General features: G+C 39.2%; 1 protein-coding gene across 1 annotated transcript in view; it reads left to right on the top strand.

Moving 5' to 3' along the window:
* ELP3 (elongator acetyltransferase complex subunit 3) overlaps positions 1-18,190 on the top strand; it is a 150,192-nt gene that overhangs the window by 17,279 nt on the left and 114,723 nt on the right. Inside the window, exon 5 of the mRNA XM_006884929.1 lies at positions 17,356-17,517. Within this exon, the coding sequence (XP_006884991.1) occupies positions 17,356-17,517 (162 nt within the window). The remainder of the gene's footprint in view (positions 1-17,355; positions 17,518-18,190) is intronic.

Genomic DNA, 18,190 nt, shown 5'->3' on the forward strand with positions numbered 1-18,190 from the left:
ATCCTGTTGTACGTGGTTCCCTGTGATTCTGAGCCGATACAGAAGTACCACTAGCTCCCATCAGCATGACTGTTTTTAAAATGGACTAAACAAGGACACATTGTGATAGGAGTTTAAGGATAAAATGTCTTTGTTAAAATTAGGGACAAGTTTTATTGTGTCTTTATTTTATGCTTGTGTTTCTTATCGTGATTAAAACAAGAAAATTGTAACAAGATAAGCCTAGTTAATATTTATGGTAACTTAGTTGCAAATGTTATGCTTTTATCCTTGCACGTGGGAAAATTGGAAAGATGACTGGACATCCTTCTGTTGAAGGACAAAATATAGATAAGTTTTTCTGAAGGCTCATTCGTCAGGCAAAGTGATATCAGTGCTATCAGCCAGAGGGAGGCTCTTTGACCAGTGTCCAGAGAGCAACAATTACTGGCAACTGTCATCCTATAAAAACCCTCTGGAGAGATAAAAAGCACAGGCAGTGAGATCTGAGTCACCTTTTTTCCAGAATGCAAATGTTGCCAAATAACTCAGAACAACCTTTTAAAATACTTTTATCCCTTTTTAATCAGTGTTTCCCAGAAACAGTTTTACATTCAATCATTAATGCCCTTGGCTATTTTCACAAGATATCATTTAAAAGGGTACTAACCCATCAAGTAGAGGGTGAGTCATACTTTCTTCTTATGGAATTTTAAATTAATTTCCTTTCCTTCCCTTTTTTTCTTCAGTCAGTGACTCTTTTATCAGTCAGTTCTGCCCTTCTAGATTTTGCGAAAGCTAGAATGCTAAGTAATGTTGGGTACCAGGCCTAGAAGATTATTCTATAGACTTACTTTCAAAAATGGCTAGAACAGTACATGGAAAGGGAACTGCGAGAAGTTTAAGTAGGATTTAGAAGAGGCTATGGCACGAGGGATAGCACTGTTGATAGCAGATGGATCCTGGCTGAAAGTAGAGAATACAAGGAGAATGTCTATTTGTGCTTAATTGAATATGCAAAGGCATTTGACCAAGTGGATCATAATAACTTATAGCTAATATTGAGAGAAATGGGAATCCCAGAGCACTTAATTGTGTACATATAAAACCTATACCTAGACCAATAGGCTGTTCTGTATGAGCAGAGCAAGGGAAAATTGTTGTTATGTGCCTGCGACTCATAGCATGTACAACAGCCCAGCACCCTATTCTATCCTGTGCCGATCTCATTGTCTCTGACACACCTACCCCCGTTACACCAGTCACTGAATCACCCCATCTCATGGAGGGTCTCCTCTCCTGCACTGTCTCTCCACCCTCCACGCTGGTCACTCCTTGCAACATGTCCAGAGTATGTCAGACAAAGCTTCAGAATCTTTGCCTCCAAGGAGCAGTCGGATTTCACCCTCTCCAGGATAAACCTGTTTGTTCTCTTTGCAGTCCATGATATATTCAATACTCATATTCTATATGGATTGAAGCTCATTATCAGGAAAACAAAGATTCTCACCACTGGGCCAAATGATAGATGGTGAAGAGTTTGAGATTGTTAACAGCTTTAGTTTGCTTGGCTCCACAGTCAGCACTCTTGGCACCAGTAGCCAGGAAATTAATAGATGTATTGTGATGGGAAAGTCTACTGTCAGAGACCTCTCCAAAATACTGAAAAGCAACAATGTCAGTCTGGAGACTTAAAGTGCCCCTGATACAGGCCATGGTCTTTGCAAACACTCTGTATGCATCAGAGAGCTGGGCAATGACTAGAGAGATAGAAGGAGAACTGATGCCTTTGAGCCATGGTGTAGGAGAAGAAGGGAACATTACATAGCTTAAAATTAAAAAGGGAGTACACCAGGGTTGTATTCTATCTTCATACCTGTTCAGTCTGTATGCTGAACAAACTATCTGAGAAACTGGACTCCAAAGAAGAATGTGGCATCTAATAACTTGCGTTATGCAGATGACACATGAAAATGAGGAGGACTGGAAGCACTGTTGTGTTCTTGTTGTGGTTGTTATGTGCTGTGAGTTGCTTGTGACTCATAGAAACGCTATGTACAATAGCTCTGAAACCTGCTCTATCCTGTGCCAATCTTATTATCTGTGATACACCTGCCCTCCTTACCCCAGTCACTGAATCATTCCATCTCATCAATGGTCTTCCTCTTTTGCACTGTTCTTTCCCACTCTCAAACATGAGGTCCTTCTCCAAGGACTGGCCCCTCCTTGCAACATGTTAAAAGTATGTCAGATGAAGCTTCAGAATCCTTGCCTCCAAGGAGCAGCTTAGTCACCCTTTCAAGGATGAACTTGTTTGTTCTTTTTGCAGTCCATGGTATATTCAGTACTCTTTTCCAGCACCACAGCTCAAAAGCATCAATTCTCTTTCTGTCATCCCTAATCATTGTCCATCTTTCTGACACAGAGCTAATAATTGCAAAGACCATGGCCTTGATCAAGTGCACCTTAGTCTCCAGACTGACGTCCCTGTTCTTCAATACTCTGGAGAGGTCCCTGACAGCAGACTCTCCCAGTGCAATTCATCTTTTAATTTCCTGGTACCACTAATGTTGATTGTGGAGCCAAACAAACTGAAACTGTTAACTATCTCAGTCTCTTCACCAACTATCTTAATGCAGCCAATCAGCCCAGTGATGAAAATCTTTGTTTTCTTGATACGGAGCTTCAATCCATATTGAGGGCTGCAGTTCTTGATGTTCTGCAGCAAACACTTCACGTCCTTCTCAGCTTCAGCAAGCAGGGTTGTGTCATCTGCTTAACACAGATTTTTGATGAGTCTTCCTCCGGTCATGATGCCACATTTCTCCTCACAGAGTGGTCTCTATGGGCCTTCTGGATGATCTGTATAAAGATTGAAAATGTATGGAGATAAGACACATCCCTGGTATAAATCCTTCCTGATTTTAAATCAGGTAATGTTTCCTTGCTTTGTTCCGATGACTGCCTTCTGGTCCGAGTATAGGTTTCGCATAAACACAACCAAGTGTTCTGGGATTCCCATTCTTCTCCCATTCTTCTTAAGAGTTAGCTTCAGTTTATTGTGATCCCCACAGTCAAATGCCTTTGCATAGTTAATGAAACACAGATAGACATTCCTTTGCTAGTCTCGACTTTCGGCCAAGATCCATCTAACATTAGCTATAATATCCCTAGTACCAGACCCCCTTCTAAACCTAGCCTGCACACCTGGCAATTCTCTGTTGATGTGCTGTTCCAGTCATTTTTGGATAATCTTCAGCAGAATCTTACTTGCATGTGGTATTAATGATACTGTTTGATAATTTCCACACCCTGTTGGGTCACCTTTATTTGGAATGGGAACAAATATGGATCTCTTTCAGTCATTTGTCCAGGTGGTTGTCCTCCAGATTTCTTGGCACAACTTTGGTAGCACATCCAGGACAGTATCTGTTTGTCGAAATATATCGCTTGGTATTCATGAATTCCTGGGGCCTTGTTTTTTGCTAATTCTTTCAGAGCAGCTTGAACTTCTTCCTTCATCACCACAGGCTCTTACATTGTTTCATGAAATTCTTCTGTGTCTGCCAATTCCTTTGGTACAATGCCTCTGTATACTCTTTCCATCCTCGTTTAATGTTTCCTGGATTATTTAATATTCTGCCTAAAGCATCCTTAAGTATTGCAACACGAGGCTTGAATTTATTCTTCAGTTCCTTCAGCTTAAGAAATCCTGAGTGAGTTCGGCCCTTTTGATTTTCTGATTTCCAGAAGAAATGGGAGATGATCCTTGGAAAGGCACAGGGTCAGTGAAGAAGAGGAAGACCCTCAACCAGGTGGATTGACACAGTGACAGCTACACTGAGCTCTAGTGTATTAGGTAGTGTGAGGATGCCACAGGATAGGACAGGGTTCACATCTGTTGTTCACGGGGTCATCATGGGTCATACTAACTACAGCACCTCCTTTCTAGACTTTTCTTGACGACACAACAACTTTCTATTAAGAAAGCTGAAGCATTGAAAACAGTCTTTCACCTTGTTGCCATGGAACCCAGGGCCTGTACTTCTGGGCATTACCTGTAATGATCCCTAGTGCACCCTCCCTTATTTCATGCATTGGCTACTTATTTATCCTCATGTTAATAGATTTTCATTCATGGTGACCAGACTCTTTTCATGTTCCATGTAATTCCCCAGCTTCGTCAGACTAAGAAAGATGGTACCAGGCTTTTTCCTTCAGACATTTTATTTGAAACTAACAAAGAATGAAAGAATAAGCCAGTATGCACCCACATATACCTCCTACATTATTGCCCTTTCTTCATTGAAGACCTGGGTTTCACCTTCTAGTCTGTGTACCACAAAGGCAGCTGCTGTCTGTCAGAGGAAGTTTGAGTATGGGCTATGATATGAACAAATTTTTTGTTGAGCTTCCAGACAAAGACAGACTAGAAAGAAAGGCCTTGGTGCCAAGACAGTGAAAACCTTTTGGATAACAGTAGTCTGATCCAGTTGTGCATGGAGTCCTCGGGATTCAGGCACTGACCCCATGGCAGCTGTGGCAGCAACCTCCTCCTATCACATACCTGTCCATCTGTCCATGCAGTCAACCATCTCTTCCTCACTTTTATTCATGCATTTCAAAGTATATTGCAGACTTCAGTATGTTACTATTGTTACATGTTGTCAAGTTGACCACACTACTTATAGTGATCCTTTGAATAATGACTGAACTTTTCCCTGTCTTGAACCAACCTCACAATCTCTAGCACACTTGATCCCATTGCCATCGTCACTATGTCCGTCCACCTCATCACAGAACAATTTAATGAAACAACATATAAGCAAGAACCCATGGTGATGAAGGAAGAAGTTCAAACTTCTCTGAAAGAATTGGCAAAAAACAAGGCCTCAGGAATTGATGGCATACCAACCGACATGTTTTAACAGACACTGTCTTGGACGTGTTCACAAAGTTGTGTCAAGAAATCTGGAGGACAACCACCTGGCCAACTGACTGGAAGAAATCTATATTTTTTTTCCATTCCAAAGAAAGGTAATCCGACAAAGTGTGGAAATTGTAAAACAGTATCACTAATATCACATTCAAGTAAGATTCTGCTGATGATTATCCAAAAATGACGAACAGCACATCAACAGAGAACTACCATAAGTGCAGGCTGGCTTTAGAAGAGGTCATGGTACTAGGGATATTACAGCTAATGTTAGATGGATCTTGGCTGAAAGCAGAGAGTACCAGAGGAATGTCTTTCTGTGTTTCATTGACTGTGCAAAGGCATTTGACTGGAGATCACAATAAACTGTGGCTGACTCTGAGAAGAATAGGGATCCCAGAACACTTGATCATGCTAATGCGAAACCTATACTTGGACCAGGAGACATTCATTAGAACAGAGCAAGGAAACACTACATGATTCAAAATTGGCAAGGGTGTGTGTGCATCAAGGATGTGTTCTATCTCCATATCTTTTCAGTCTGTATGTGGAACAGATTACCTGGGAGCCTGGGCTCTATGAGGAGAAGTGTGGCATCAGGATAGGAGGTAGATTCACCAACAATCTGTGTTACACAGATGACACAGCTCTGCTTACTGAAACTGAGGAGGACCTGAAGCGCTTGCCGCAGAAGGGTAAGGACTGCAGCCTTCAAGGTGGATTGAAGCTCAACATCAAGAAAACAAAGATTCTTACCATGTGGCTGATTGGCAGCGTCATGATTGATGGTGAAGAGATTGAGATTGTTGACAGCTTCCGTTTGCTTAGCTCTATAATCAACACTGTTGGTACCATCAGCCAGGAAATGAAAAGACGAAAATGCACTGGCAAATTCTGCTGTCAGAGGCCTCCAAATTACTGAGGAGCAATGATGTCAGTCTGGAGACTAAGGTTCACCTGATCCAGGTCATGGTCTTTGCAATCATTTGCTGTGCATCCAGAGAGGTGGACGGTGACTAGGGAGGATAGAAGGAGAATTGATGCCTTTGAGCTGTGGTGCTGGAGAAGAGTGTTGAATATACCATGGACTGCTAAGAGAACAAACAAGTTCATCCTGGAGAGGGTGAAGCCAGCCTGCTCCTTGGAGGCAAGGATTCTGAAGCTTCGTCTGGCATACTTTGGACATATGGCAAGGCGGGATCAGTCCTTGGAGAGGGACATCATACTTGGGAGGGTGGACGGATAGTACATTAGAGGAAGACTCTCTGAGATGGAGTGACTCAGTCACAGGGTAATGGGGATAGGTATGTTGAAGACAATAGGATTGGCAAGGGATAGGACAGGGTTTAGGCCTGTTGTACATAGGGTCATGATGAATGACAGGCAACTTAATGGCACATAACAACAACAACAGTCTTCACTCTGCTTCTCCCCTCCTTTTAACAAATACATCATTGTCGTGTGCTGTACGACTAGGTTAAATTCTGCCTGGTCTTGTCATTCCCCACAAGCACTGCTGTGTTCGACCCCATGCAATTGCTGTGTCATTCCATCTCATTGACAGTCTTTCTCTTACTCACTGACTCTCTGCTTTATGAAACATGATGTCATTTCCCAAGAAATAGTCTTTTCTGAGCGACATGTCCAGATAACATGTATGAGAAGCCATCAGCTCATTTTATGTCTTCCTTATTTACTGTCTGGTGTTCTCATTACATGAAGCATGAGTCAGATGCACCTTGTATATCTTTAGTACACAGAGTCCTGTCTTTACTTTCTAATACCGTAAAAAGACGTTTTGCAGGAGATTTTCTTGGTGTAATGTTTATTTTCTTGAATGCTGCTTCTATGGACACTGGGTATATATTCAAGTAAGATGAAATCCTTGACAACTTGAGCATTGGCAACCTTTTTCAGTGATGTTGTCCATTGGTTCAGTTAGATTTTTATTTTAGGTATTACGATGTTATACCTGCTGAAGGCTATAATTGTTGATATTTACATACAATGGATGTTGTATGTAAATTGTATTTATGTAAACTGAAATGCACCAATGTTAGGTTTACCATTTGATTATTTCTGGAAGATACCTATACCTGTGAACCAAAATGCTACTAAGAAAGAAGACAGAACATCACCATCATTTTAGAAAGTGCTTTCCTGTCCCTGTCTAATAAATCATCACCTGTACCTTCTGGAGACAGCTAGTACTGATTTAGTGGTAAGGAGCTGTGGTGCCAGGTCAAAGGCATCAGGTTCAAATTCACCAGCTGCTCCATGAGAGAAAGATGGGCTATCTCTCATGTGATTTCTTACCTCTGAAAACCCACTGGAGGGTTGGCTTTGTGTCACTTCCAACTTTTTGATACCTAAGTACAGCAATAGTTTTACCTTTTCTAGAACTTCAAATGAATGAAACTGTGCAGTGTATATTGTTTTATATAAACCTTGCCTCACTAAGCCTGATTTTGAGCTTCATCAATGTTAAATAGTAATGACAGTTGTTACCTTTCTTTGGCCAAGTAATATTTTCATTAAGAACCTAATGGTTTAGTAAGTTAAGCGTTAATCTTTGAAAGATCAGCAGATGGAACCCTATAGCTGCCGTAAGAGAGAAAAATGAGGTGGTCTGCTCCTTTAATAGATAGATAACAACTTTGTAGATTCTATCAAGCAGTGTGCTGTGTCCTGTAGAATCACCATGAGTTGAATCAGTTGAACAGCAGTAATCTGTTGGGGTTGAAGAATTCCATTGTAGGCATAGACCACAGGTTATGTATCCGTTATTCTATGTTTGGACACGTGGGCAGTTTTCAGGTTGAGTTGTTATGAATAAAGTTTCAATGAAAATTCTTGTCTGGGTCTTTTCATGGACACACACACACTCTCACACGCACACACGCACGCACATGCACTCTGCTAGATGATTAGTTTTGTAAGAAACTGGCAGACATTTCTGTTACATCATCTATCCTCCTAGCAGTAATATATGAAATTTTGATTGTTCTACATCCTTACCAACATATGGTATTGTCAGTCCTTTTCATCTTACTCATTCAAGTGGGTGTGTAATGGTATCTTGTTATGGTTTTAATTTGCTTTTTTCCTGATGACTAATGATAATTAGTACTTTATTTTGTGCCTATGCTATTTGTATATATTTCTTATGTGAAGTGTTTGCTAAAATATTTTGCTCCTTTTGTAATTGCCTATTATATAGCCTTGATTGCAGTCCTTAGCCAGATATATGTTTTGCCAGTATAAAAACCCAGTCTGTGCCTTGACTGTTTATTATATTAATGATACCTTTTGTAGAAATTTTTCATTTTAATAAACTCTAATTTCAATTTAGTTCCATTATCATTGCTTTCTGTATTTTATGTAAGAAACCTTTATCTACTCTCAAGTCATTTTTCTATATAATTTAGAACTTTAACATTCATTTTTAGGTTTATGATCAGGTTGAATGAACTGTGTTGTATGTTATTAGGCCGGATCCAAGATATGTTTTTTTCCAATATGGATAGCCCTTTGTCTCAAAATGATTTGTTAGAAAAGTGTTGTTCTTCATGTGGATAGGATTCAGACTTCTGTCAAAAATCATATTACTATATGAGACAAGAGTCTATTGTGTTCCATTTATCTGTTTCTTAATCTTTATGGCAATACCAGGCAGTGTTTAATAATAGAACTTTACAATCGGTCTTGAACTAAATAAAGTAAGTCTATAATTTTGTGGGCATTTTTCCTTCCTCAAGGTGGCTTTGCATATTCTAGGTCCTTTGCATTTCTAGGTTTCTGCTTATGAAGTTTAGGAATAATTTGTGAATTTTGACAACAATAACAACAAAATGTGGAGTAATTCAAATTGTGTTTAAAAATGGTAGAGTAATTTGAAGAGATGACAGTTTAAAAACAACATTGATTTTCTAAACTATGAACTACCTCCACTGTTTCTTATTATTGTTGGGAGGGTAGTGGGACAGTGCAGGAGAGACGCTCTATGTGGTGGATGGATTCAGTGACTTCGGTAATTGGGGTAGGTGTGTCAGAGACAGTGAGATTGGCACAGGATAGGGCAGGGTTTAGGGCTGTTGTACGTAGGGTCACAGACGACTCAACAGCACATAACAACAAACAACAATAATAACTGAAGAGTTGAAACCAACCCATAATTGACTCTGTAGCAGGTTTTCAGAGGCAGTCAGTCTCACGGGAGGAGATTATCCATCTTTCTACCACGAAGCAGCTGGTCGGTTGAACTGTGTGCCTTCAGGATTGCAGTGCAACTTCTTACCAATAGACCACCAGAACTCCCTTCTCCATTGCTTAGGTCTTTAGTTTCTCCTAGCAATTAATTTTTTTAACTTTTAAAAAATTTTACGTTGGTTTGTATGCAAAGTTCATATGCTTTCACACTCTCCTTCATTCACCTTGTGTTTAATACAATCATTCTCATTCATTATGTTTTGTTATATTAATTACCATTGAACTATGCCCACCATTACTGTGTCTTTCCAGAGCCCTGCAAGATCTTTCCCATTCCCTTTACCCCCCTCCTTCCACCCACCAAATGGTGCAACCCTGTGATTTTCCTTCTTTCCACACTCACCCCCTCTGCTCCCACCTTTTCCCTGTTTGGGTCCCCCATATACATTTTACTAGTGATCCTTCTGGTTTTATGATAATGGTTGTATGCAGTATTTATTTTTATGAGACTGAGTTCACTCAGTGTAATACCCTCCAGTCTCCAAGTTATGTAGTAATTTTCAAAATCATTTCTCCTGTTAAGCAGTTAATTTTATAGTTGATGTTATAATAAATGGACTAAAAGTGGTTCTTTTCAAATTATTTGAACAGAGTGTATAGCTAGGCAGCTCTGGTGATATAGTCAGTTGTACTGTTAACCCAAAGGCTGTGCATCTCTGATGGTTCAGATCCACCATGGACTCCGAGAAACTCGATAGAGAGAGGGTCACTATGAGTTGAACCTGACTGGATGACAGCAACACTTACATAGACATACTGTTGAGAGGTTAGTGGAAAGTGTAGCCTGAATTAGGGAACTCTAGTGGCCTAGTCCATAGGGAATTGCACTCCTAACCCAAAGGCTTCCTGGCTGTTGGAATCTACCAGCAACAATTCAGGGCAATCTTCTCCTGTGTGATTTACAGCCTCAGAAAGCTCATTGGAGGGTTAGCTGTGAGTTGCTTCCCATGGCAATAGAAGTTTTTTCAGTAGAGATCTACTTACCGATAATGACATTACTTGGGATTTTTTTTTTCTTTTAGAAATTGTCTGTTTTCTGCTTTTATTGCTGAAAGATATGTTTTGCTATTTATCAGATTCCTTGTTGACAGTGTAAATGAACTATGTCTTTACTTCTCAAGATTTTTACTTTATGTTTGGTGTTTAGCAGTAGATTGAAAAACTTTTCAAGTGGTTTTCTCTCCGATCCTTGGATCTATAAATTGGTGATTTTCCACCAAGTTTAGGGAGTTTCTGGCCCTTGTCACTGCAACTATTTTTTTTTTCACTCCTGCCCTACACTATCTTATTTCTTCCTGGAAGACTAGTATATTAACATTCTAAATAAGTCTTGAGTTTCTATTATTTTTTTCTTTTTCTGCTTTTTAATAGGACAGTTTTTATTGATCTATTATCCTTCAGTTTTATGGACTCTACGTCATGTCTTGGCTGTTGTTAAGCTAACCAGATATCTTTTGACATTTCTTCAGATAATGTGTTTTCATTATAACTTTAGAATTTCCATTTAATTTTTTTTATGGTTTTTATCTTTCTACTAACATTTCGTAACTTTTAAATCATTAGCAGTCTATTTTATTTTATGTCTTCGAGCATAATTATAATTGCCACCTAAAATCTTTGCTGCTAATCCCAAAGTTTGGGTCATTTCAGAGTTCAGATCTGTTGATTATCTTTCTCTTAAGAATATGTCATGTTCTCTTATTTTATTAGATGTCAGATAATTTTGGGTTGTTCCTAAATTTTAGAAATGATAAGTACAAACCCTGGTTTTTGTTATGCTCCTCCAAGAGTATTCCATTTTATGTTTTGTTTTTAAAGGAAACATCTACTATAGCTAAATTCATACTGAAAACTGTCTCCCTGGCAGTGGGTAGTCAATCAGATATCACTTCAGTTCCTCTGGCTTTACCAGAATTGCTTGCATTCTGCCCTGTACATACTGGTTCAGGAAAGAAGTACTTAGCAGAGTAGTCTCTGGGCTTGCTCACTTTTTTAGAGACTTGGATTGAATCCTCTGGTTCTTTGAAGCTGGCTAGATTCTGGTTTTTCACCAGAAATCATTTAGCTGCCCCGAATGGCATGTGTAGAGCCTTTCCTAAGCTCAGAACCTTAAAAATGAGACACTTGTCCAGTGCTGATATCTTCTTCCATCTGTTTGTGACTCTTAATTTCTTCTAGTTTTTTACTCACTCTGTCTTCAGGTACGTTCTTTTTCTATTTTGTCCAGTATTTATAACTATAATCTGTGATTAGGTTGGTCTGATAGGAGCTTAGTCTTACCAGAAACAGCTACTCTTGCCCTAGTTAATAGTTTTACAGTACAAAATAGAGTAAATAGAATAACGTGACTTTTTCCAAGATCTACCGCACAGGATAGGCACTGAGCTAAATGTTGAAATTGAAGGAAAGCTCAAGTAAACTTTTTGTGGCATATACTCTGTATAAAAACTGCAAAGTACTACCATCAGTCATATTGAGCAATCTTGTAAGAACAGAGTTAGAACCACCCCATAGGGTCTTCAAAGCTGTAACTTTTTGAGGAAACAGGCTATTTCCTATTTCTGTCATGGGACAGTTGCTGTGTTTGAACTGCTGACCTTTTAGTTTGTATCCAAATGCCTTAACCATAGCACTACCAGAGCTCCTTCTGCCCTATATTGGATGCTACAAAATTCTATCCAGGAAACCTCACAATTCATTAATTTCTGGAGAAGGACATTGAATCCCTCACTTCACTCTATTGGTGAAATTTGGTATTACTAGCTAAAAAGAAGAGTTTTCTTGAATGTTACTGTTGCCTAATTTTGTATCACTTACTCATTAGCTCATTGCCATCAAGTTGGAACTGACTCCTCCTGACTCCCCAGCAGATTTCTAGTGGCTTTAAGCACATGGGAGGAGGTTGTCCATCTTTCTCCCATGAGCAGCTGATGGAACCAAACCTCCTGCAACTCCTTGCCCACTGGTATACCCAAGTGGCCTTTGTCAGTGTTTCTAGTGAAAATGAATATTTCACCCATGCGTCATTACTAGGTATTTTGCAGTTGGCTTGTGCGGGTTGAGTTTATGGTAGAGCAATGTCCATTCAGGAAATGTTAGAAAGGCTTTCAGGAATCTGAGTCTGGAGCTGTAGTGAAAATGCAAACAGTAAACAAGAATTCAAGCAATAAACAAAGGTTCATTCACCTAGTATCATCAGTGACGAGCTTTAGAAGAGGAGCTGCTGCTGAATGATAATAATGAAAGATGTTGCCTTGTACCTTCCTGGAGTGAATCATAGATAGTTTCGTGAAGGTGATAAAAAGGCTTTAAAATTGTTGTGCTGTGTTTCTTCAGTATCTGGGGCCCTAATAGCATATAATGGTAGATAGCACTTTACCAGCTCATCTTCTCTCCAGAAATAGAAACATGCTTCTCACGAAACAGCCTGAACCTGTTTATATGTCTAATTCTAGATCTTTCTTCTATAGTGGTTCTTTGTTTCATTTGTATTCCTTATTTCAGGAGTGAGATTTTTCAGCATCTCTGGGACTAGAAGTAGCATATTTTGACAATGGTACATGATCTAGTGTTTGACACCTTCTAATACTCACTGTTTGCAAGAGAAAAGATTAGCACTAATTCTATAGAGGCTGATAATGAGAATGAGGAGAAGCCTTCTGGGTCTCCCCAGTTATACCTTATTCATTTATTTGTTCATTCTTTAAACGTGTGTTTTTTTTTTCTAATTAAAGAACAGGTTTTAGCGCACAATTTTATAAGCACTATATGTTTAAATATTCTACAGTTTGGTCTCTAGGAAAGTTCTATCTCAATGGAGAGCAGGCATATTCACAAATAGCACGACAAACTAAATTTGGGAATGGGAACACGGAATTCTTACAGATGTAGATGTCATGGAAGCAGAAATGTTTTCAAGCTGTGTTTTGAAGACTGGTAGCATTTGGCCTTTATTTGCTTCTAAATGCTCAGATATTTTTTTTTCTCTCCTTCAATTCCCAGTTGTAAAAATGATGTCAGCATAAGTTACTGTGTTAAATTATACTTCACAGAGAACATTAGTGTGGCTTATATTGTATAAATGTTATAGATAGAGCTCTTGTAAGGGGCCCCTGGGCATGCTGTGGTTGAAACAGTATGCTGCTACCTGGAAGGTTGGCAGTTTGAGCCCCCAGCCTCACCCTACCCCCTCAGGGAAAGTTGTGGCAATCGCTCTGTTGCTGTTCCACTCTGTGTTCAGAAACGCACTGTGGGGGAGTCAGTTTTGACTCTTAGAAACCCTTCAGTGTGTTTACAAGGCTGTAAATCCTAACCGGAGGAGATTGCCCATCTTTCTCCCTCAGAACAGTTGGTAGATTGTCAGCAGCCTTTGAGTTAGTGGTGGAACGACACCCAGGGGCCTTCACCCGAGCGCCCTGGAGGCTGGCTGTTACCTAGGGCTGAGGGGGTTGGAACCATCTCAGCAGCAGGGGTTTGGTGAGAGCTCCCTTGTCGTGCACAAAAGGATAGGATTCAACAGAAAATCCTGTGTGATTCTGTGGTGGGCTATTTTTTAAGATGACCATTGAATAGAACAAAAAGAGCAGTGGACTTTAAGGCCCAGTTGTCCTTGTAGGACTATATCTTAGAAATTTATAATCAGGCTTGGAAAATGTTTTTCAGATTCATATTTTTGAATTCCCTGTAAGACATGGAAATTACTGAACTTGGTACTAAATGAAGTCAATAAAATATTTAGTATCAGTGACTGTCTAAATGATATAAAGAAGAAAAGCAGTCCCTATGTCAGCTGGAACATTTTACTTAGATGAGGTAAAAGCCTGCATGCACATATATGCACTTCAAAAATAGTTACATTGGTATCTTTAAATCTCTTGAACGAAGAGGTGAACCTACTTAGTGATTTGTAAGTAGTACCAAATATGACATTAACAGAAAATTCTAATTAAAATACAATGGTCCAATGGGGGAGTTGAGCTTATACTGTCGGCACACAGTCTCTTCATTGTTTTTGCAATTCTAATTTGATAGGGAGCTCTGGTGTCCTAGTGGTAAGAAGCTGTGCTGCAGTATTGAAGGCCCTTGAATGCTCCGTGGGAGAAGGATGGATAGTCTCCTTCCATTAACTACCTCTGAAAACCCCCTGAGGCTCAGCTCTGGGTCATTTCCAGCTCCATTGTACACCACCACCACCACAACAATTTGATAGGAATTTCTACTTACTTGCTTTACAAGTGAAAATATAATTCTGAAAAGAGAACAGTGGTGGAAACCTTTTTTTAAATATAAAATGCTAATTTTTAAAAAACTTGAGTAATTTTTTTCTTTCTCCGTTTCTGCTCCTATAAAAGGTGATGATCTAATGACTTCCTCTCCCCAGAAGAAAACGTTTTTGAAGTATAGTAAAATTGTGTGTGAGGTCTTCTTTGCCTCTCTCCTGTGTCCTGTAGTGTGAACTTATGAAGAGACCTTATTATCCTTGCTGCAGCTTTCTCTATAAGTCCGTGGTGGGTCATTGATAATCCGTGCGATGGAAAGATTAGCTAGTAAATGTTCTATTTCTCCTAGACAAATCCCCAGTTGTCCAATTGCCTGTCTTGTTTTTTGCAATTGCAAGCTCCTATTGTACTTCTGAATTTGCTAGCTTAATGCGTTTACTTATAAGATAGAGTGTAAATTCTGTAGGCTTTTTAAGAATATTATATAATTGGATGAGAGATATCTTGATATAATTTTGGAATGTCTGAATCTAGGATGTTAAATAGTGAAATTTATAATCAGGCTTGGCTATTTTACCTTGTTAAATATACTAATTTGACATTAAATATCATAAATGTTAATAGATAAGAATTGAACTGTTTTCCTGCCTTTTTTTTCTTTATTTAACTTGCATGCAAATCTCACTTTCTTTAATTTAAAAAGCGTTTCTTTCCCCCAGGCACAATAATTGATATTCTAACAAGGTGTTGTATTTATTATACTTGTTGCTGTGTACCATAGAGTTAGATTTGACTCATAGATGACCTCCCAGTAGGTTTTCTGAGGCAGCGTATCCCCGGGAGGAGATTTCCTATCTTTCTGCTGTGGAGCACCTGGTGGCTTCAAACAACTTGCCTTGGGATTGGTAGGCAGCACAACTCCTTATCCATTAGACCAGTGAGCTAATTTATTGTACAGTGTGTGCCCTTCTTTTATGGCATGTCATGAGACTAATCTATTTGAGAATGCTGAGGTTGTTTCAGAGAAGTGAAACAATTTACTGTCCTATTTTAGGCAAGAGTCCTTTTCCTGCCTTATGATTCATCTTTTAGTAATTTTGCACTAGTTGTTTTCTCTTACTGCTCTAGTCTTTGACAATCTTATATAAAATCTTACAGAAGACAATAATAAACAGTGCAGTAGAGTTTGCATTTTTAAGAAAGAAAAACTTTACAATGCACCCCTAGTTCTACGACTCTTAGTTTTCTTAGTAATATAAACATAAATTAGTCATTTTTACTGACAATTAAGAAAGAAATATGAGCCTAAAGGAGTATTTGTAAACTTAATCAAATATATTTATGCTTTTCACCTTTTAAGAAAGAAGGAAATGAAATGACAAAAGGAAAATAACTTCTTCATTCTTCCTGGAGAGCTGAGGAAGTTTTCAAATAGTGCACTGCAAATTCCTGTGTCTTAAAAAGTTAGGGATGTTGTGAAGGAGAGAAGATGACCCAGCTCTGAGTCGTCTGGGCAGTGTGGTGTGATGCTGAAGTTGGGTGGACTCAAATTTGCATCTTTATGTGAGTCTGTGCCTTGGAAAAGAACATCATGCTTGGGAAGGTGAAGTAGGGTCAGTGCAGGAGAAGATGACCCCCAGTGGGGTGGATTAATGCAGTGTCTGCGGCAATGTCACGCTGATGAGGATGGGTACGGGACAGGACAGAGTGCAGATCTCTTGTTCCTGGGGTTTCTGTGAGCACTTGACAACAAGTCACCTTAGACAAGATATTTAATCATGTTGAGCTTCTATTTTTTCACCTGACAAATGGAGATTAAATATACTTTATAGAGTGTGTGCTCTTAGATGCCATCTAGTTCATTTTTGACTCAGTGGCCCTATGAGACAGAGTAGAATAATCCCATAGGGTTTTCTCAGTCATATGTAACCCTTATGGGAATAGATCAACAGGTACTTGTCCCATGAAGCTGCCGGTGGTGGGTGCTGACTTTTCAGTCAGCGCTGAAGCTAACTGAGATACAGTGTTGGCACCTCACATCACCAGTCCCCTTACTGACTAATTTTTGCTTTCCCGACTCTTTGACCAGCATTAAGGTCGTTAACTCAAACAGTATGAGGCTAATGCGGTAATTACTACTTTCCTGTCTGGTTTGCATGAAAGAGGAAAAAAATGGCAGATTTTGTAAATCCTTACTAAGATGAAGAGCCTTGGCAGAAAGACTGTTGCATTTATAGAAGACATTTCATTTGAATGATCATAATCATTATATATATTCCTTTCCCCCTCCTTTTTATTTAACATAACTCTAAAATACAGAGTGAGAAATAAATAATGCAGATGGTTTTTATTTCTGTGAAAAATGGTTGCTAGGAATTGAAAATAAGGTTTTCACAGTTGAAATCACAGCTTTCAAGGAGATTATGATTGCAGCATCGTGTAGAAGAATAAAAATGATAATGATGGTGTTGATAACATCACTGTATGTTCAGTCACATTAGCTCTATGAGAGATATACTATTATTATCCTCTTTCTAAAGATAATAAGAGCACTGGTGGCATTGGGCTGCTAACTGAAAGCTCAGAAAGGTTCAAGCCCACCAGCTGCTGTAGGAGAAAGGGAATCGTGTCTGCTCCATCCTTAAGATTTACAGCCAAGGAAGCCCTGCAGGGTAATTCTCTTCTGTCCTTTAGGGCTATTATAAGCTAGAATCAGCTCAGTGTGTTTGCAGATGAAGAGGCTAAAGTCCAGAGATGTTAATGGCATTCCCATCTTCAGAGTTAAGAAGTAGCAGAGCCAAGATTTGAACTCAGATGATCCGGCTTTAGAAACCATGCTGTTAACTACTCTCTTGTACTTGGGAGGTCTGAAAAAAAAGAGAATTCTTTGAATGAGAGTAAATGTCTTAAATTTGTGAATACAGATTGTTCATCTTTAGATTTGTTCCTCAGGTATTCTGAGAGAAGCCACACAAAATGTATTGGGATTACTATTGAGACCAGACCAGACTATTGCATGAAACGCCACTTAAGCGACATGTTGACGTATGGCTGCACAAGATTGGAGATTGGTGTACAGAGTGTCTATGAGGATGTGGCCAGAGATACCAACAGGTAAGATGGTGGCAAATCAACAGGTAAGACAGTGATAAATGATCAAAACCTTCCTGCAACCCCATCACTTTTATCTGGACTTATAGTCATCTTTCTCTCCTTCCTACCAGTATTAAAGAATGATTCTTCCTGTTCAGTCATTTTTTGCCCCAGCTGTGCTCCTAATTCTACCCTATGTTTCTTTAATTTTCAGTCTCTCTCTGCTGACTTTTTTTCTGGTGGCCCATAATATGCTCAGTTTTTTTCTTATTCTTGTCATAAACAACCTTTCCCCTATCAAAAGCAGGAGGCAGCATTCAAGGTCAGTAGTTTAAACAGAGGGGGTGGGAAAAATGCCAAGGAGTATAGGAACAAAGAAAAGGATTTGAACAAGAAGGAAGTCAGAGTGCGATTGAAAAGATTAACTTTGTAAAGCACATGCCAGCTGGCAGGGAGTTGAGATTAAGGTTGATGAGTCAGTGGATAAAGGCTTTGAGAAATTCTAAAGTATCAGGAAGGCAAGAAATAATAAAAATAAAAAAAAAATTGTAGCTTGAGGGGTTGGTTGAGCAATATGAAGTTGTTTCTCCCTCTAGAAAGTAATTGAAGTGAAAGATAGACAAAAGAGGGTACATGTTTTTAAAACCTCAGCATTAATAGCTAAGTTAATAAAAAGCCAAATGATTCTCCAAGT

Source organism: Elephantulus edwardii, unplaced genomic scaffold, assembly GCF_000299155.1.
Source record: "Elephantulus edwardii isolate Elephantulus edwardi_28Jun2011 unplaced genomic scaffold, EleEdw1.0 scaffold00038, whole genome shotgun sequence".
NCBI classification, from domain to species: Eukaryota; Metazoa; Chordata; class Mammalia; order Macroscelidea; family Macroscelididae; genus Elephantulus; species Elephantulus edwardii.